This window comes from Colias philodice, chromosome 10 (genome assembly GCF_061535455.1).
Source record: "Colias philodice isolate Cphi_HAF_F1 chromosome 10, ilColPhil1 Martin Lab GWU primary, whole genome shotgun sequence".
NCBI lineage: Eukaryota > Metazoa > Arthropoda > Insecta > Lepidoptera > Pieridae > Colias > Colias philodice.
Window position 1 is genome coordinate 10,121,630 of NC_143095.1, and position 22,996 is coordinate 10,144,625.

Sequence of the window (22,996 nt, forward strand, 5' to 3'; positions counted from 1 at the left end):
GTTTTCGGAAACGTGTAGGTATCTACCTACGTAATAATATGTAAATTTTATCGTAAGACTAGCTGCTCCGCGCGGTTTCACCCCCGTGGCTCCACTCCTGTTGCCCGTAGCGTGATGAAATATAGCCTATAACCTTCCTCGATAAATGGGCTATCTAACACCGAAAGAATTTTTCAAATCGGACCAGTAGTTCCCGAGATTAGTGCGTTCAAACAAACAAACAAACAAACTCTTCAGCTTTATAATATTATATCGTAAGATTATACATGGGATCTATCACAAAGGCTTTATTATGTAAATTGTTCAATCAAATGTAACAATTATGTAACGCTACTAATGTTACTAAATTGAGTAACATGTCAAAAAGTTATTTTTATTATGAAAAAGCCACATTAAGTCGAACAAAGCTCAATATGAGGTTTCGAAAGTAGAATTTATGATTGAAAGGAGTTTTTTTTATACAAAATAGTTTCACGTTTGAAAAATATGTATTGTATTCCTTTAAACAAAGAACGTTGCGAAAATAATACAAACCTCAACAGAAAGTTAGCATACCTGGCTTTTAAAAATAATATCTACCAACTAGCTTTCCGCCAACGGCTTCGCCCGCGTAGTCAAAGAAAAACCCACATAGTTTCCGTTCCCGTGGAATTCCGGGATATAACTTATTGTGAACTTATTCTATGTCCTTCCTCAGAGTTCAAGCTATCTCTGTACCAAATTTGAAGTAAATCCATACAGTACCTTTTGAATTTATCCCGGACATACATACAGACAAACAGACAAACATTCTAAAAACTATATTTTTGCCTTCTATATTCATTCTTTTAAAAAATATTCAATGAACAGACTTTCCTACGATTTTATTATAATTATTATGTATAGATAGATATACGGTACAAATAAATTTAAAAATATAAGTTTTAACAATAATAGACTGTGACAACTGACGACAATAATTGTCGTCAGTTGTCACAGTCAGTAATATAATTATTATAGTAAGATAACATAACTACCTAAAATTTTGATACCGCATTTTTTTCTATAATCTAGAATAACGCATATAATAATTAATGCAATAGTACTGAGAATTCACTTTAATCTCTAATGTTGTAAAATATAAACCTAGCTTTTGTTTAGTACTTAGAACCAAAACAATAGTAACAAAAAATAATAAGGTAATATTATGTAATTCGTGTGAAATATATAACGAAATTAAAGACTACGTAACTAATGATTGGTCAAGCCGACTTTGGGACAATAAAAAGTTAAATGATGACATTTTAATCCGCAACTTATTATACAATTAACTAGCATCACGAGAGCATACAGAGTAAACAAGAATTAATTCACATATACTAAATACTAATCAAACAATTATAAATTATAATTAATACCATATATGAATGGTGCAGTTTTAGAATTTAAATTTTTCTCCTGAAACATGCAACGCTACATTATCAATGCATGTACAGATTTTAATTAGCGTATGTATAGGTAGAAAAAACACTAGTATGATCCTAAAGGTAAATACTTAATTAAACACGACAAAAAAATTACAAGCTTTATGAGATGTATTAATTAAAGTTATTACAAAATAGCTCAAAATAATACCAATTTACGTATATTTCCAATACAACTGTTTACCATTTTCTTACTGTAACGATACCGGTGATATTACTTACTATTCATTCACTTTTTGCACCGTATGTACAGTTAAATACATTTGCAGTGCGTTTGATTGACACCACATTATCATACGATGTTTACACGATACGCTATATTTGACGATTTGTTTATATTAGCCGTATTTGCATATGAACATGAACATACATATTAAAATCTAGAAGAACTAAACTAGAAACTAATAGTAGGTCTAGGATAATTTAAAAGCAATAATACCAATAGTAGAAGAGCCCGTGGGAGATCGTCCTTCACCAATCTGATAACTAGATGAAAATATAATGCTTGCCTACTCATTTCACCTGGCAAGCAGGTGTAAACAAGTAAGTCATAATAGGTGAAAAAAAAGCATACCTAGACATATTCTGTGTATCAAAAACTATCAGTCAAATAAATTTCATTTGGTTATCAAAAGTATGAAGGTGATGAATAAAAATCGATAAAAGTTAATTTAATTAAAAATAGCCATGACCACTTTTCGATAGGCAAGCAATTATAGGCATATTTGTTTATAAAAAATATTTAATAAAAATACGTCTCATCTGGTTATCAGATCGTGAAGGACGATCTCCCACGGGCTCTTAGACCATAATACAAAATGACATTAAAAGTTCGATAGACTAGATAATATTAGATCGTGAGGTGGGATTTATTTCAACCCGCACGTCTTTCGCTTTCCCTTTTTTATAGTAAACTGCATATAAAAATGTTATAAAACGGATAAATATCAATTGATACTTTCGAATTGTTTTGTTGCACTTTTAGTTGGTTAATTCCGGCAATTTTGTATAGAAATACAATGAATACATAGCTAGCCTTAGAATGAAATTTCCTCTATTTTCAATCTTACCTATAGGTGTGTCATTAGAGCTTCAAAATCAGTCTTAGAGCATTAAACAAACTAGCTCTAAGTAATCAGTGTTACAATTACCCAGTGTGTGTGTTTAAATGGACATTGTGATGACTATGGAAAAGAGTGCAGTGTCGGACCGGGAGGCCCCGGTAAAGGGCATAGTGGCCCAGGTTGTTACCATGCTGAATGGCCAAGCACAGAGGTATGTATTATTCTATACCTATAGGCTATAACATGTTTTTGCAGGACATAAGATGATGCGGCTTGACGGAATACAGTGGGGTTTTGGTCGGTAGGAATCCGACATAACCCACGGCCCTTTCCCCGGAAGCCGTGGGTATCTATGCAAGATTTCCCCACTTAAAAAAAAGGACATAAGAATTATTCAACTTCACTATACTAACAGATGTTTTAGATCTTGCATAGGCTATATAAATTATTTTGGTGTTAATTTCAAGGTTCGTTTCGTAATTCAACTTATAAAAAAACTATTTAATCAGTTTCTATATTATTGCCATACAGAATACAAACGATAAGTTAGCTATAGTATAAGAATAAAGAGTTTCAGTCAGCAAGAAAGTCTTTGAAAAATTTAAGAACAAATGCAGTCTTGCTATTTCATGGACCTATGCATTATTATGTCCTTACATTGAATTCGTCAATGTATTTTTTTTTTTCAACAATTTATTAATGGTTTTAGTCAACTTAATGCTACGAAATATTATTGCGTATGTAATTACTATATATTCAATCGTTCAACTCTCAAGAGACGTCCGAAGTTGGTAGGTAGGTAGGGTAACGGCACCAGTGGTCAGCCTCATAACAGCTTTTTGAAGTTTTGACAATTGCCATTTCTACAACAATCGTCGAATAAAAAAACGTACAACATGTATGGATTTATTGTTTATTGTAGTTTCGAATCAGCGTTTATCAAAAACAATAATTCTCTTAGTAAAATATATAATTAATTTTAAACAAAAAATGGCCCAGTGTCCCAGTGAACAGCCTCTAAAAACCAATAAACAGCCTTGTTGAACCCAGTGTTCAGCCTTTAGTAAGTATAACTAATTATGAGATCAAATAAACAATGTTATATCAAAATCAACTATATTAATCACATTTTTATAGCAACGATTCACTTAGCACAAAAAAATATATATCGCACATAATACAAATATTATTTTAAACATACTATTACAATCTCTTTGTGTCTTCTTATTTTCTAGGAACTTCTTATTATTTATCATAAAAACAGCAATAATTCTTTTTAAAAAAATCAGCGATATTAGTTTATAATATTATTGATGTATCTATAATCCACAATATATATAATTATAATCAACCACAGGAGGATCTCTTTCGGAGGATTTCTCTGGAGGATACTGTTGTCTTGGCGGCATTTTTAGCTAGAAAAAAAGGGAACAATAATAACTTTTGGATATGAATACACATAATACAATTATTTCAGGTAAAACTTAACTAACATGAAGTATTACTTATAGATTTAAACACAAACATTCGCATTTATACTTAAAATATTATTTCAATAACATCGTGGCTGAATACTGGATCATTGAGACCTCAGATTGAGACCCAGTGGTCAGCCGCTTGAAAAAAATATTTTGAAATGCGGCTGACCACTGGGTTTTCTAACAATTAGGAATAATCCCAGTAATCAGCCCCAGGGGCTGTCCATTGGATCTTTCATAAAAAATCAGTATCCAATGGTCAGCCCCTCAAATTTTTAAGTAAAAAAACAATTTTTTTTATCAAATTTCATAAAATTAAATGCTCTAAGTAATCTATAAAGTTATTATCTATAAAACACAATCACATTTCATACTAAAATATGTTATTTCTCACCTTTCAAAAGAGCACCACGTGAAGCAAAAAATATTGCAGACATGACACTTCTGCTCTTGTCGGCGGACAGCACCTGTACGAACGTGTTTACTTCTCTCCCCTGACCCCTTGCTGCTCCTATCGCGTGATGCATGAACCAGTAACGAAACAGAGCTTCTATTTAAGTGCGCGTGATTTGGTTATTTTGATTACAGCGATATTTATGGCCAATAAACAACGCAATAGGCTGATCACTGGTGCCTGGCTGACCACTGGTGCCGTTACCCTACATGACCCGCTTTGTCTTCAATCTCAATTTACATGACATTGTACCTATCTCGCAAGTAAAGGGTTATTAAATTAAATATTCTAATTTCTAACCCTGTTCGAAAAAGCAATATTATTACTAAAATAAACGTATTAGGTAATGTTATTTACTACAAACAAATCTTTGGAATAATTGTATGTATATATAATTGTATTTAAATTAAAATGATCAGCTTCCCCTGAGTCGTGGCATCACGTGTGATTTGCTGGCCCAATAGTTATTGCTAATTATTTTATGTTGTGTTGGTAATTCTATTCTAATCGCTAAACACGGTATCTATTGTGAGGATTCCTACGAAAGGAAAATATTAAAACCGTTCCTTGAATTATAAAAAAAACTTAACGACTGCGCAAACTTCGCGCGATTAACAATTCATTCGGATTGGCGAGTCAGTTAGTACTTAGTAATAAAAAATAGTTTTAGTTAGTCATGTTTTATTTAGAAGTAGTTTACATATTGAATATATAAACTATTTAAATTTTAAACTTTATCATTCTGTACTAAACATTACTTTTAACATCTGTAAAAGTTATATTTGGACCAATATATTTTATTTCACTTCTTAGTACTGTAATAAAACCTTACATAACTTTTGTATACGTTTTCACTTATCAATGAACGAGCGGTTCCGTAATGAGGGTATGCAATTGTAAAATAAAAAAAGCCTTTTTTAAACATCGTAAATTTAATATTAGTACGAAATGTTCTTTTATAAAACTGGAAGCTTGTCTCTACCTGGCCCGGGTTTACCCGAAGTAAAGAATAAAAATATATTGTCTATGTAATTTCATAAAGATTAGATCTGTAATGGGAAAGGATTATTTTAAATAGCTTGAGTAACTAGTTTTTGATTTAAATCCCAATATAGAAAAATACTTACTTACTTACTAGAGTGGCGCAGGGACCCAAAGTGAGTCTTGGCCTCCGACAATAAGAGCCTCCATTTGACTCTATCCTGCGCCATCTCTTGCCAGTTTTCAATCTGGAGGCTGCGCAGGTCTTTGGTAATTTCGTCTTTCCAGCGGTACCTGGGACGTCCAACCGGTCGGCGTCCAGATGGCTGTCCCAGGTACGCTCGTTTCGCTGCTCGATCTTCCCCCATTATTTCCACAAGAATAAGTAAAATATAGAAAAATATGGAAAATATAGAAAAATAAGTTCCCCTTTATATTAGTTTAAATAAAAAATCAATTTTCATAATCATTTATCAACATCAAAAGTCTCCGATCTCATTAAAAACAAATCTGCTAAGTGTATCTTTATGACTGAAAAATAAAAATGTGTAATAAAATTTATCTTAATTTTTATGAATGTAAATTCATTGAGAAATATTTATAGTATGCTCGTTTATGTAAATGTTTTAAATAAATTTCGTGGATATACATAATATTATATTTATTTTACGTTATACCTTTCACTTTCCCGTTCAATATAACACAGTGTGTGTATTTTAAAATAAAAATAAACAAAAAAGTTCACGGAATAAAATACCTATTATTTTATTTATTTTATATTCATACTAGCGACCCGCCCCGGCTTCGCACGGGTGCAATGCTGATACTAAATACACTACAGAAAAACTGTGAACGTTGTATATTTAAAAACATAGCGGCCCGCTCCGGCTTCGCACGGGTATAAAATATATAGCCGGGCGGCCGGCCGGTACCGCGCCGCAAACGCTACGTCCCGCAATTTTTATATCTGTAATAATATCTTCGAAAATATTCACTTAAATCATACGGTGTAAAGGGCCATATAGATCTATATTAAATGAACAATGTATTCAAGGTATTTAATTGGTTAAGGATTAATGCTGTATTGACTAAAATCGCTTCGAAAATTAGCCATTATTTGTCGTAAAAAGTAAATGACAAAAAAAAGTTATTGTGGGTTATCCGTAAGAGATAGACATATACCATCGCGGACTTTTCTGTAGACCTTTTCAATGTGTATAATACTTAGTACATTATTTTGATAAAACTCGTAGGGTTCAGCCTGCGTTTGCAATGTAAGCGGAAAAAATGTAATTTTTTACGACATCACATTAGAAACCTCAAAAATAACAGTACTTGTCCACTATTTAATGGATGTTATTATACATATAAACCTTCCTCTTGAATCACTCTCTCTATTAAAAAAAATCCCATCAAAATCGGTTGCGTAGTTTCAAAGATTTAAGCGTACAAAGGGACATAGAGACAGAGAAAGCGACTTTGTTTTATACTATGTAGTGATTATGTTGGTTTCTTTACATAATAAATATACAGGGTGTAATCGTTAAGTGTGCACAGGCGATTATTCCGTAACTATTACAGATATCAAAAAACTTTAAACTGATATCGAAAGTACTTAACCTAATGAGTAAAATGGCCATAATAAATTTTTAAAAATAATACGAGAAATATCTAAAAAATTAACTTTAAACCCTCCCATACATTTAGTATGAGATATGAATATCCCATGTACATGTTGATCCAAAAGTAATAATAATCAATATTAAACAAGGTCATTACAGTTAAAATAATTATGTATTTCTCTAGATAGTCTTCTAACTAGATAATATACTTCGATATTTTTTTTCCTTAACTTAAAAAAAAAAAAACTTTGACTTCATCTACAAAAACCCCTCAAAATCGGCCATCACTTCGCTGTCGTCTTAAAATTTCTTGTATCGACGGTGTTTCTTGTGCCGAGGTAAGATATAGAACTAACTAGGAGCTAGATCTTACAAACAGGGTGGGTGTTCAAGCATTTTCAATGCCGATTTTTGATTGGCAGCCATCGCAACTGACGCTTTGTGATCTGGTGCGTTGTCTTGGTAAACCAACATTCCGCCAACCCGCAATCTTTTAATTTGGTCTGTGTAGTAAGAGCCCTGTGTAGTAGTGGCTACCTTCTTAAAATATTCCACATTTCTTCAGCGTCCCAAAAAACTACGGCTTTAATCTATCCCACTAATTTTCACTTTGAAAATCTTCACCGTCACTTTGGAAGCTCGCATCCAGGCCATTGATTGTTTCTTGGTTTCAGCATAAACATGGTGAACCCAGGTAACGCCCATGGTCACAAATCGTGACAAAAAATTATCCTGATCTCATTAAAAATTTAGAAATTCACCCTCTAAATGTCGAATCGTTGTTTCTTCTTTTCGTCGGGAAACATTTTGGCTCGCACTGTTCACATTAAAATTAATGTTAATACTTGGAAACGTGGCCTGTAGATATAATTTTTTTGTGATAACTTAGTGATTACATGAGCAAGCATAAAACATTTATTTTATATTTTTATGTGCACAGGAAATACCCAATTATCATTACTTTTGGATCAACCTATACATTTAATATGAAAGATTTTAGCTTTTTTTTGTTTTTTTGGTTTTCTGCTTTAATTACTTCGCAAATTTGGAGGGAAGTTCATTTAGAAACTGTAAATAGACCTCCTCATTGTATTGCACAATAAGGACGTCACTTCGAAAATCTACTATGAATACAAAATGTATGGGAAATAAATTGTATGGGAGCGTTTAATGTAACATTTTTGGTTATTTCTCGTTTTATTTTTAAAAATTTATTATGGCCATTTTACTCATTAGGTTAAGTACTTTCGATATCAGTTTAAAGTTTTTTGATATCTGCAATAGTTACGGAATAATCGCTTGTGCACACTTAACGATTACACCCTGTATATGAAAGATTGAATCTATGAAAGATACATGATAAATAATATCTCTGCCATTTTAATTTTCAATGTTTGAAAATAGAAATCGTTTAAAATTTAAATGTCTATCTATAAAAATACGAATATATAAAATATGCACCCCTGTGTCTGTACGTTTTTCCTCTAAACCACTCAACGGATATTAAAACGGGTTCCACCGTCATGTTGATAATTCGTAAAAGTTTATAACTGTACATTGTACATGTTTTTAACATAAATAAAATTATTTTATACGTTTCACATACTAATTAGTAATTACCTATAACGCGAACGGGGAGAAATTAATTATTCGTTTGTTTATTTGAAGCAAATAAGCTTCAATACTGCAACATTCACATTCTGAAAACTATTATTGTTTAGGCCTTTAGGGTATATTTTCAACCGACTTCAAAAAAAGGAGAAGGTTCTCCATTCGATTGTATATTTTTCGAGTTTGTTACAGAACATTCGTCTGGGTGATCAGATTTTGTTAATTCTTCTTTAATTTGAAAGCTGGTGCCTGCCATGTGGTTCCATTATAAATTTCTTTTAGTTCTGATAATTTTCAGGCCGTTTATAGTTGAAAAGAAATATGTACATACTTTAAATTTTGTTATCAAGGAACAAGCCTGGGCAAGAGGCAATAAAAGTTTATAGATAAATAAATATCTGTTGCATAAACAGTATCTACAAATAAGAAATTGTTATGAACGGATGCCATTAAAAGTTTAAAGCCAACCTTAATAGCTTTATCACGTAAAAAGTGGGTTACTCCAGTTCTTATGGCATTACTGTACCTTCTTGTTTCTGTATGGCTTCTCTTAAATACGTGTCACAAATTCCAGAGGTATTGTTAATTCGTTTAGGGTTGCCACAAATGGGTTTTATTGTTGTTGTAAGTTGTAAGTAATTTTTTTTCAGTGGCTTAGTTATAGCTTTCCTTTCGTGTGTTCAATGCATTTTTGCATGTGATATAATTTATAAACGACCATGTTTTAATTATAAAATTGTATTTTAAACAATAAAAAATATGAAACGCTTCCGTTTTCACCAATTCTTATCGTACATATATACGTCAAAACATTACAATGTATTTCGAATAATAATAATTTGACTATTGTAAACTTAATTTCATATGTAATCTAAATTATTTCTTTCAACTTTCATCAAAAAAGGCAACATCTGCCAATACTCATGCATATAACATTATAATAAATGCCTACACCGTTTCTGAGAAACATCAGATTCTTATCAAACCAGTTAAGCCAAATGGGTGTCATGATTGACTCGTCTCCGTTGCGTAAAACTTACATGAATTTTTATGCAATGGTACCTTCAGTTTCCGGGTGTTTAACTACATAATATTTGTTTATAAGTAGTTACTTATGATTCTTATGAAGTAATAAGGCCTTTGACATTTGTTAAAAGTGAATATTTTTGTTTGCAGTGATTGAAGATGATAGTATTTCAAAACTACTTTCGATACAGAAAATATTATAGCTTTAAAAAGTTGAAATACGGTTATTAATTAAATAAAAGCCTTTATTATCTATTAAAGTCATGGATAGACGAGTATTTCAACCTGCATCATACAGTTACTATAATATTCAGAACGTTAGTCATAGTAGTTTGATCATGCCTGCACACAGCATGTCCTAAATCCTGTAACAATTTTAATAAAAGTTTTCATCAAAATATGTCTATAATTTTTGGAACGAAGTTCCATATAGAACGATGCGCAGGGTTTCGCTAACCGAAAAAAACGTACGTAAGATTATTGTTATTCACGTACTCTTTGTATGGTGGCTATGTAACAGTGTCTAATGTATTTAAATTTTAAAGTATCTAGATTTAAGAAGACACGCATCAAAAACCGCATGCTTGCACATGAATTATACTTCAATGTACCGTTATCCTACACATTACTCCAAAATATCATACCCGTTACGTATAAACCACAAATGATACTCGTATTCGAACCACAGAATACCACCGGAAGAGGTCATGGTCTCGAAGAAAAGGTAGAGAATAAAACATACCCCGTTACGTATAAACTACAGATGATACCACAGTCATCATCAGCACATGTACGTTCCCACTGCTGGGACACGGGCATCCTATGAGGGTACAGGCCATACTCCACCACGCTGGCCAAATAGATATAATAGGTTCTTCGATATGTCGGTTGTCTTCACGATGCTTTCCTTCACCGTTCGAGCAGTGGTGATGTTATAACATGCGCTGATAAATTGAAAAACCTATCTCCTGCACGCCCGCCTGGTCTTGAATCCCGGACTTATCGATTTGAAGTCTGAGATCCTCACCACTGAGCCACCATACTGCACTACATTATGAACCAAAGATAACCACCGGAAGAGGTCATGGTCCCGAAGAAGGTAGAAGCTGTAAAGCTGTATCTGTCGCGAATCAAATGAGTGGAACTGTGACAGGCTTACAGTTACCCTAACAATGGCTTACCGATTCGCGCGGTTGCGTTTATAATCTACGGGTAGATTCGAACGGTGACAGTGTTTAATAATTGTTTGTTTGTCTTTTAAACAATTAGCAATAATGAGTTTAACAGTTGTCCTATGTCATAAAAAAATAGTTATAACTTATAAAGCTTTTAAAATTTAAAAAGTGATTTTAAATGCTTTGCGCCTTTCGCGATCATTGAGCAATCTTCATCATTTCAATATTGTGTATTATACCGTTATTTCATTAAAATTTAAAACACAAATAATACAATAAACATTATGGATCATTTTTTATCTGAGATAGAGGGCATTTTAATTAAAAATTATATACTTATAATGAAGATAAAATGAAATTTTTAAATAGCAATTCATGATAAAACGACTATAAAATTTTACCATAATTATAATATTATGTACAATGTACATACAAAAGTAATTAAGATGTTTAGTGTGATATGTAACAATAATGTATATTTATGAAAAAAAAACAGGCACCTTAATAATTTATGAACTGTATAAAAAAATAATATTAATTATTATTACCTTATTTTCCCTAAATAATATCAATGCCATCCTACTAGCACTAGATAAGTATCTAAATTTGAATTCGGATAAAGCCTTCATTTTATTCGTGTTGCCGGCAGCGATGTTTATCTCTACATCTAATTTATACTGATAACGTCGAAACTTTTTAGTTTTCACAAAAAAATACACGCTAGAGCAAAATTTCATACCCTATTTCTCTAATTGATGTGTAATCAAGAAAATTGCTCTACTTTAAAATGCCGTTGTGTTGGTTGAAAATCGTCAAAAAAGATAATAATTATCTAAATGATGAAATTATTGTATGTGGCTTTTAAAGTTCATTAAAAAAATATTTATCATTATAGGTATATTAATGATAATTAATATTTATGGATTTCATTAACATTTTCAACTTTTTACTCTCTCAAAACAACGTTCAACTCAAAGTTTGGACACAATATAAAACTTTTTACACTAGGCATAGAAATCCTGAAAGATATTTCAGTATAGTCAATTGTGGTATAGGTACTTGTTAACTTAGTAAATATTTAATAATTGTACATACAGTGACAGATGACAATCTAACTGCGTAAAGCTAGAGAACAAACAATTGTCTGAAACACTGATTTACTATTCTCTGTGTGCTATTTTAGACAATCTATTAACCTAGTAGGTATTTAGGTAGACATTACGTTGGATATATCCGACTCTTGTTATATATGGATCTAATGCCTGAATAATATAGGCAACACTTAGTTACCAAATAATATAATTAAATTTTTATTGTGAAGGAAGATTGACTTTTTTACGTATTAGAACAAAAAAGTCAAAAAGAACATGCTTAATTCTTAGATTACAAAATAAAAGACAGATGGAGCGTTGCCGAACTAAACCGAATAATTTATCGTCATTTCCATAAAGCTATGTGTGCTGTCATTTCGCCGTTGCACTGTACGTACACGGTGCTTCTGTGTGGGTGTTATGTTACCAGATATTGAAAATTTTCCCAAAATTTTCCCCGACTACGGAAGAAAGAGGGTTATGTTTTTCGAGTGTAGGTATGTATGTACCTATAATATTTCTTTGACACGCCCTGCAGTATAAACTGTTGGATCGATTTTGAGTTGTGACTTATGAGGTGTCATTGCAATCATCTGAATTACGAAGGTAGCTGTGGTGGTAGTGACGTAGGCTACATAAATTATTAGCAGTCATGTTTTAATTTTTATTTTAATATAAATTCGGGTTATTGATATTATTTTATAATATTGTAAAAATTATTTTATCACCTATCTACTAAAGTTATACATGGACAAAATAATTTTATTCAATTTGTATTAAATAAATTACATTAAATTTATTAAATAAATTACATAAAAAAAAGTTTTTATTGTTCAAAACATATGAATGCGAATAGCGGTAGTTTTTAGTCGAGAATGCGGGATATTTTATTTTCGTCATATCCATCATGTGTTCACATGAATTAAATCGCAAGCGAAAACGACGCTTTTTATAAAAGTAACAAAAAAATGTATAATGCTTTTTAAAATAATCTAATAATGACCATGAACTTTTATTGCACTATACAAATAATCACATTCACGATCGAAAAATCCAACAGCACTACCCCGAATATCTTTTAACCATTTTACCCCTAAAAATGGCAAATTCATTTTCAAAATACTGGCAGCATACGTTGAAGTTTTGAATTCCTTCGTATTTGTAAAATTATTATTTGTATACAAAATTAAATAAGCCAAATAATCTACAGAAAATCTGTAAAACGATGTTTTATCTTTTTGTTTGTTTTCGGGAACAAGTTTTACAGCGTTTTAATATCACAAGACAGCATTTTTTTACTAAAATATCAAACCCCTTTTGACGTATTGCATGACACTAGAATCGCTATAGCACTAGCGGAGGAACGTATTCGTTTTTGATTTCGTATTTTCTTTGACAAGGGCGATGAATGATTGACATGCTCCATCTGTATTTTATTTTGTAATCTAAGGCTTAATTTTACACGAATAAATAGTACAGAGATGAAATAAAGATGTGTATCTAGGTAATATTCATCTCATTCATGTAATACAGGGTCAATACAGTTGTATCCTTGATAGTATGCGTCGGGACGCTAACATGAACTAAAAATGTGAGTCAGCTGAGCCAAAGCAGTTATTATTGAACGGTCCCACGCATGCGCACAAGTGTACCAAGGTCCCTCTGCCGGCGAACGCTCACAAAATAAACAAACCCCGTCTGACACTGACCCATGAGTTCCTTATAAACAAAATCAAACCGCAAATCCGTCGCTAAACATGTTTGCGCGAATTTTTCCGCAGGCGTTTTGAGTTCAATACAAAGACTGATAGGAGTGAATAGCGTTCAAGTGATACAATTAGCTTTAAATTAAAAATCGACGCTATCTTTTTTACGTCCATTCATAACGTGTTATGGTAGTGTCAGCACTGACACTAGTTGACCGTGGTTGCCAGTTATACGAATTAGAAGTTAGAAAATAGATTGTGATAATTTAGGGCAAAAAATTGGAAACACTGCGAAAAGAAAACATTATCCGTTCAGCGTGAATGGGTAGGTCGCGAGATCGGTCGGCAGCTCGGGCCGGTGCTTCAGTCCTCAGTCGAGTGAATGCGTGCGCGCAGCTAGTCCGCCATGCGTTGCGCCACGTCCGCCGCTCCGTCGCTGGGGGCTCGGCGCCAGAAAACGGACCTCCATGTGGCTGAGCCTTCTAGATCCACCAGCCCAGCACAGAGCTTACGCAGCCAGCGGGCAAAGCAGTACAGGTCTCATTCATTTACCATTTTTAAAGTGAATTTTACTCCAATCGCATCGACTGATAAGATTATTTTTGTTGTTTCGAGTGCTGTTTGGTTATTGGAAATATAAGACAATAACAAGGTCAAGCGAGAGTCTAGTAATGAAATTAATTGATTCCGCAAAAGTCAAGGTTCTATGCGCGGGATTGTTGCAATTCGCATGCATTTTTTTATGATTTTTCAACATGTTATACTTAGTCGGGGCAAGTTTCTATTTATGTTTATACGGACGGTGATAAGGTAATTAATTATGTGTGTATGGTTCGAGATACAAAGGCAGAGAGATATTTATCCTAGAAATTATACGGAACCTGATTTTCATGTTCGAGTGCCCACCGACTTGTTGCTCTACAAAGATATTAAGTTTCTATGCTTTTTGTTTTTATTTTGGTGTAAATATTGCGCTCTTTCAACGCTCTATTGGTTAATGTCATAACCGGATGCGATGTTTTTCCTTTCTAGTATTGTATTCGTTCACTTTTAACCTTTTTCTAGCTTACGTGATGTTTTTTTGTTGAATTTTAATGACTGTACTAACAGTAACGTGTAACGCTCACTAACTTCAGCTTTCCTCTACAAAAGTACTTACCCAAAATGTTATTCAAAAACGTAAACAATCTATGTGAAGTATTTGAGGCAAATCGCCTTAATAGTTTTTGCATATCTAAATGAATAAATAAAACAACACTTTCGGATTTATAACATTTATTTATTACTAGCTGCTCCGCGCGGTTTCACCCCCGTGGCTCCACTCCTGTTGGTCTTAGCGTGATCATATATAGCCTTCCTCGATAAATGGGCTATCTAACACCGAAAGAATTTTTCAAATCGGACCAGTAGTTCCCGAGATTAGCGCGTTCAAACAAACAAACAAACAAACAAACAATCAAACAAACAAACAAACAAACTCTTCAGCTTTATAATATTAGTATAGATTTCTACATTTCAGATTTTACATAATTTATACAATTAAATCATTTTTAATATGCAAATTACGAAAATAAATAAGGAGGAATTTCGGAATCTGTGATAGTTTCAACTGTGCTATAGATACAGACACCAGTGTCCAACTGTTAAATGAATAAAAAATTCCAAAAATGTATCAAGTAAATTACAATAAACGTATGTAAGTGTGATGTGTTATAACGCTTCAGTATTTTCATATAGTAGGGGAAAAAGACAAATTTAATTTTGTAGATTAAGCAGTAAATTCTGAGAATTTTATTTTATATCAAAGTTATATTTCATAATTCCCTGTAGCACGTCCATCCCGTAAATATTCAATTATTTTTTTCCAAGAATGAACGCTAAAAATGATAGTTCGTAGAAAGCAAAATGGTAAAATAGAACGAAAAATATGCATGTCATACATGTCGGCTAATTCAAATTTCACGAATAAAATATATCGTAGTTAATATTATAAGCGTATGATCTTTTATTTAGGGTTTATGGAAGTTATTCCTTACAAACGAAGAAATTACTGTTCAACAACTAATTTTGCGAAAATTTTGCGCGTTCATGAACTAGAGCATTTATTTACATATTTACTTAAATATATTTTTAATTTTTTATTAGTAGCATATTATCATGAATTCGATACCAACATACGTACTTATCTTCTTCTTATATATAAAAATGAATCGCAAAATGTGTTGGTAAGCGCATAACTCGAGAACAGCTGAACCGATTTCGATAATTCTTTTTTTATTATATTCCTTGAAGTACGAGGATGGTTTTTATGTAGAGAAAACGTAAACATGTACCACGGGCGAAGCCGGGGCGGACCGCTAGTACAAAATAAAATACTTTAGTAGGTACCTTAGATACATCTTCATAATATATATGTTACGGCTAAAGGTAGGTGAGAACATAAACTTAAGATTAGCCGGCTAAACTTAGGTTTATTTTCGACGAGGTGTTAATGTTAGTTTGTTCTATCTTTAGCCGGCTAAACTTAAGTGTAACCGCAGGCCCGTGGCTAAAAATGTCGGGGTGGGTAGATTTGGTTACTATAATACATGTAAGGAACAGGGCGAGTGTTTTCTGGCACTTCGCCGGCTGCTGCCGCAGCACGCTCGCTGCGCTCGCTCGGCTCGTGCGGGTCTTAAGAGTTCTAACCTAACCTAACCTAGCCACCAGCTTTCTGCCCTGAGTCGGGGTGGGTAGATTTGGTTACTATAATACATGTAAGGAACAGGGCGAGTGTTTTCTGGCACTGTGCGGGCCCCTCAAGCCCTCCACCGGCCCGGCGCTAACCAAATCTACCCACCCCGACATTTTTAGCCACGGGCCTGCGGTTACACTTAAGTTTAGCCGGCTAAAGATAGAACAAACTAACATTAACACCTCGTCGAAAATAAACCTAAGTTTAGCCGGCTAATCTTAAGTTTATGTTCTCACCTACCTTTAGCCGTGACATATATAGAATAATGGTCTCTTTTGGCAATTATAGCGATTTTAATAATAACTATAAACTGAGAGAGTGCTCTGAAGGCCATCACGACGGAAGGGTCCCTTTCGCATAATAATTATATGAAATGATTTATTATCTTATGTTTAGTGTTTTTTAGAGAATTTATAACATATTCGCATATTATTGAAATTGTGACTTACAATAATTTATTTTTGAAGAATCTTACCCACCCACCCAGTTTAAAGATAATATCTATGGTAATTGGAATTAGATTGTTGCTATTTTAATTTTTCAATTAAAAGGTAAATAGAGATGCAATAAGCCTATCGCACTCTATGTAAACTCAATAGGTATGTGTGATATATGAAAGAATATCATTCGTAAATTCTTAAAAATATATGTAATGATATTGTAAAAGGATTGATTGGAAAAAAAATCGTTAATGTTTATCAAAATTAAACAAGTTAACTAGTCTTATAATTATTGCCATGATATAATTAATATCTATAACAGTTGTATAAACAGATATTATATTACATTTATAAACTTTACAGTTTGTAGAAACTCAATACTGTTGTAATATGGTTATTCAATTTAAATATAGTTATAATAAATTTCGCATCGATTCGCGGAATACGCGTTCATGCGAATATGCGTTTTATCTAATACAAACATGCAAACTTTAATTGATATGAAAGTAAATAATATTCTAAAGACTTAAATAACAAAGAACTAGCTGCCCCGAACTATTTGTTCTGCCAAGACTTACCTTATTGGATTAGGAGTAAAAAAAAATAGTTTACTATTTCATAATAAACGGTGAAGCCGTTTCAGAAATTTTCTAACACAAGAATTTCATGTGACATTGTTTTTAGAAAATGCAACAAAAAAATTACTACCTATACTACGGTCTACGAGTAACGAGGCTGTTTGGCTGTCTATGTTTTGATTAATTTTTAATTGTAGAGCCTGGGCAAGCGGATCCCTACAGATTTAGAATGAAAATAGTCGAATGAAGAGTGATGATAAAAAAAAATTTTGCTTTTATGATTTATCCCTGGTGGAATGGGCATTATTATTATTTGTCATTTGTCAATCTACCTGTGACTGTGATATTTTGTGATAGGTATGGTAATCTTCTTTAATTGATAAATAAGTGTTTTGCCCTTGGTTCGTTTAGACTTTAGAGAATCAAGGATGTTTAGACGGTACCGTTAATTGGTTTTAGTGACAGATTAACTTCCGATCTATTTTGAGTATGTGTTTATAGATCACGCAACGGATATTGAATAGACAAATACGAAAAAAAAAGAAATAGAATCAAAAGGGAAATATTTGTCTGAAATGTTTCAGTATAAGTTAATTTTATTCAGCATGCCTAATGTGTAGTATGTACATAGAAGAAAATTGTTAATTTAGACTTTAGAATATTGAATTGAAATTCTTAAAGTGACACACACTTAAACTAGATTTTAAATAGAGATAAAGTCTGATAAAAGATAACATTATTAGGGCGAGATAAACGTAAACACAGAATAATATATTATTGTCCTTATTGTATAAATTTTATAGGTATACCTAAGAATATTCATATGAAATGTGGGTTTATTTTCAACTAATAATTCCAGAAAACTTTGTTTAAGTCCATTTTAGTAAGGACTTTAATTAGTTTAATGAAGCACTTTCAACTGAAAAGTGTAAATGTTCAGTCCCTAAGGGCTATGACTATTTTGTTATACAGGGTGTCCCAAAAAGTAGTGATGAACGGAAGCTGGGAGGTAGAGGACCTAAAGGGCTATCCGAATCACCCCCATGTATGTTATGCGATTTTTCGTATTTTCGGAGTTATGACGTTTTTTTCAATTTTTCACCTATCGCCGAGTACGGTGATATTTTCACTCATGGTGACGTCAATTATTGCGGAAGGTGCTTGATTTTTTTTGTGTGCTAAGCTGAAAGATAGGCCAATTCAGTATGGTAACATTTACTATCGTTAGATCTTTGAATGGAATAAAAAAAAGAATTAAAATGCCAAGAAAGATAAAATTACCCAGTATGTTCTCCACTTCAAGGGCCCGTAAAAAAATAAAATCACATAAAAAAAGTTTTCCATTTGGCTTTTAAAAACTTGCTCTATCTATCAGGTAGCTACCCTGAAAATTTCATTTTATTATTCAGAAGGCTTCAATCGAAAAATTGAAATCTAAATGAGGTAAGTGCAAAAATTGAATTAACATGATGATTAATAAAAACAAATTAAAACCAATAACAAGGTGTTTAATTACCAGAAATTTTTAAAATGACCCCGCTATTGCTCAGTGCAAGTGCGACATCACCGTAAAAAGTTGTCTTTTAAATGTCTGAATGCCCTTTTATCATTTTTAATGGTTTCTTCTGCTACTATGAATTTCCAGGTTATTTCGTTCAAATTGTGGCAGTCTCTCGTCTTTGTAGTATCCCCACGGAAAAAAATCAATAGGGTTTATGTCCGGGGACCGTCGAGGCCAGGCTAAAGGGCAAAGATACCCTGAAAGATGGATTGGTCGTTGCAGCCTGCGCATGCGCTGGTGACGCCTGCCTTAAAGCCTGGCCTGCACAGTCCCTCGACCTAAACCCCATTGATTTGTTTCAATGGGGATACTAAAAAGACCTCGGCTACTTAAGAGAATGCTACAATTTGGACGAAATAACCCGGAAATTCATAGTAGCAGAAGAAACCATTAAAAATGATAAAAGGGCATTCAGACATTTAAAAGACAACTTTTTACGGTGATGTCGCACTTGCATTGAGCAACAGCGGGGTTATTTTAAAAATTTCTGGTAATTAAACACCTATTTATGGGTTTTAATTTGGTTTTAATGATCATCATGTTAATAAAATTTTTGCACTTACCACATTTAGATTTCAATTTTTCGATTGAAGCCTTCTGAATAATAAAATGAAATTTTTAGGGTAGCTACCTGATAGATAGAGCGAGTTTTTAAAAGCCAAATGGAAAACTTTTTTTATGTGATTTTATTTTTTTATGGGCCCTTGAAGTTGTGAACATACTGGGTAATTTTATCTTTCTTGGCATTTAATTCTTTTTTTATTCCATTCGAAGATCTAACGATAGTAAATGTTACCATACTGAATTGGCCTATCTTTCAGCTTACCACACAAAAAAAAATCAAGCATCTAGCGCAATAAGTCACGTCACCATAAATAAAAATCTCATCGTACTCAGCGATAGATGAAAAATTGAAAAAAATGTCATAACTCCGAAAATACGAAAAATCGCATAACATACATGGGGGTGATTCGGATAGCTCTCTAGGTCCTCTACCTCCCAGCTTCCGTTCATCACTACTTTTTGGGACACCCTGTATATAAAGTTACTTCTTCTTTGTCTATGACCTTCAAAACATTAAAAACTGTCCAGGATAATAAATAACGTATGTGCCGAGCACACGTGCCAGAAGTGGAACTTCTTTGGCAAGATTCAAAGATACAAAAATCTTCGCCTTACTCCATGACGTGACGGTATCGCCATGACGCGGACGCGACCTTGAAATTTTACTCTCAACGCGCCCAAAAAAAAATCTACTATTTTTTTCTCTATTTCCACCATTGCTTCTAAGTTCTGCTATCTAGCAGTAATTTTATCAGTGCTAATATTATGTGCGTTCCCTTTAGTTACAATATATTGGAAAACGTAATTTTCCTAATTAATTTCAGGTATCAAGACACGCCTTATTTCAATGGCAAACGAAATTAAACACAGACAAATTGCTTTTAACCAAATGGATCTGGATTAGTGGGTTAATTATTATTTCTTTTATATAGATTAATTTATTTAGGTGATCACCTATTTACTAAAAAGGAAGGGCTTTTTACAATCATAATATACCTAGCAGTGTTTTTCAGCGATTCCAAAGTTTTTCAACAAGTTGTAGTAATTCTTTATAAAAAATTTAATCTACTGATTAAATTTTTTATAAAGAAATACTTAGAAAGTGAATTTAACTTTACAAGCTACATTAGATTAGGTATATTGTATACAAAGGCGCGGGCGCGGTGTTTGCGTTTTGTAAGAATCAAAAAGTTGAAAATTATTATAATTTGGAGTCAGTTATTCTATTATTCTTTTTAATGAAATTAATCAATGAGACCATTAAAGCATATCTAAGAGTTTTTTCATAAACATAAATTTTAAGTTACCTTGGCAAGCGTTTACAAGAAATTGCTTTATTTAGCACTTTGAAACTTTTGCTTTACACCTGATCTCACTCAAGTCGTGTAGAATATCCGTAGTTTGTGTAAAACCTTTTATGTTGTGAAGAATTAACGAGAGTAGGTACGGGAAATTTCTTATTTTATTAGATAAATATCTATGAATGAAATAGGGCGGGGGTGGTCGTTTTACTACGTTTTCCGTATCCCATAAGATATTTGTCCTTTCTATTTAATTAATAGTCTATTTTAAATGATAACTTCTTTGGCATCATTATTTTAATATTATGAAAAATTGACTCTTCTTTTTAGAAGCTGCTTTCTGAACCCGTGGTCAATGGTAAAACTATGACGATACAAAAGTGCTTCGAGGAAAAGTCTAAATAATTTGGAAAATCCAAAAGTGCACGCCTCATAATTTTTTTTTAATAAATATTTATTAATTATTATTTTTGTTTATTTAATAACAATTAAACCACATCGACTCAGACCCTGAAAAATGAAAGGGTTCTATTCCTGAGCATACTCAAGCGTAAGAGAAAAAAAAAGACTCGATTAGTAAAGTATTTCGGTCGCTATCGTGTTAACAAGAAAAAGGATCCGCACATACAGACACACGGACGTCCAAGACAGAACTTTTTTAAACTGTTTTTTAACTAGTTTAAATAACAAAAATGACATCAAAAATATCATGAACGTTAAAAATAGTGTTTTTTCTTAATATGTGTGTGTATGTATTATCTTACAAGTGCAATGTATGATACATAAAGACATTTTAAGTTTGAAAAATCAGATGTTTTGCGCGAAGTGACAGTAGTACCCACCTCAACGCTTCGCTTATGAGGCGTGCAATAAATAAATGAATGAGTTTGAGTTTGAATATTTAGTACCTATTTGTGGTCTTCTCCACATGTAAAAGTACAACATGATTGTTACAAATAGAAATATGTAACTAATTTAAACAGACTTTCTATGTATCTCTAGAAATAACTAGAACACGTCTATTTGAATACTTTCTATAAATATTCCTCTTGTATTTATATTTGTGCTATTCATGCTAACTCGGTTAATAATGTTGTAATCCGATCTCTATGAATGTGTAAAACGATTCTCTTTGTCATGAAATGAAAACATTATGTGCGTATTGTGAAGACTGAAGATAATAGGATTTTTCTTTACAATATATTTGAAATTGCTACTTTCATAATATATTCTGATTATGTTGTTGCTATAAGCCTGCTTATAAGGATTATATGGTAATCATAACATACTTACGCTAGATAGTAATAAAATCGGTCAGTAAGCATTTTACCAATATGTTTACTAAGTCAGTTAATTTAATCTGAAATAGGTAATTGTAAGAATTAGTTTTTATTAAAGTATGGAATATTATGAAGTCTTTAACAAGTAAATAAATAATAACCCTTAAAATAACTGCATATACTGCAACATTAGTTAATCAATCAATAACCATAATATGCCATATTGCCGATAGAACCTTCAAACACACATAAAGAAAGTCCACTGTTTAATTTCATAAACATCAGCCCATCAGCTGGCAATCGCAAAATTTCTAAATATCCAAATCCTCTCCAGGGCCAGTCTACCAATCAGGAGCGCGCGTCTACTCCAACGGTCGCGCACGCAGACGCCATCAGACGCCGGTATAAGCGATGGCAGCGGGTCCCCCGCGGCCCCCTCCACGCTGTTACAGGACGTCGTGGACATCAAGACGCTGCTGCTGCAGCTGAAACGGGTCTTACAGGAGGTCAGTTACTAAAACTATAGAACAACGTAGTAATGGTACTAAAATGAATTAGATATAGAGATAGTTTATTTATAATAATTAGAAAAAATAATTTGGAAAATCCAAAAGTGCACGCCTCATAATTTTTTTTTAATAAATATTTATTAATTATTATTTTTGTTTATTTAATAACAATTAAACCACATCGAATCAGACCCTGAAAAATGAAAGGGTTCTATTCCTGAGCATACTCAAGCGTAAGAGAAAAAAAAAGACTCGATTAGTAAAGTATTTCGGTCGCTATCGTGTTAACAAGAAAAAGGATCCGCACATACAGACACACGGACGTCCAAGACAGAACTTTTTTAAACTGTTTTTTAAC

At 32.7% G+C, this 22,996-nt stretch overlaps 1 protein-coding gene across 9 annotated transcripts in view; it reads left to right on the forward strand.

The window, feature by feature from the left end:
- LOC149485424 (uncharacterized) overlaps nucleotides 1–22,996 on the forward strand; it is a 112,911-nt gene that overhangs the window by 71,756 nt on the left and 18,159 nt on the right. For all 9 annotated transcript variants that reach the window (XM_089700237.1, XM_089700236.1, XM_089700235.1 and 6 more), the window contains one exon: nucleotides 22,464–22,635. In XM_089700237.1, the coding sequence (XP_089556363.1) occupies nucleotides 22,464–22,635 (172 nt within the window). The remainder of the gene's footprint in view (nucleotides 1–22,463; nucleotides 22,636–22,996) is intronic.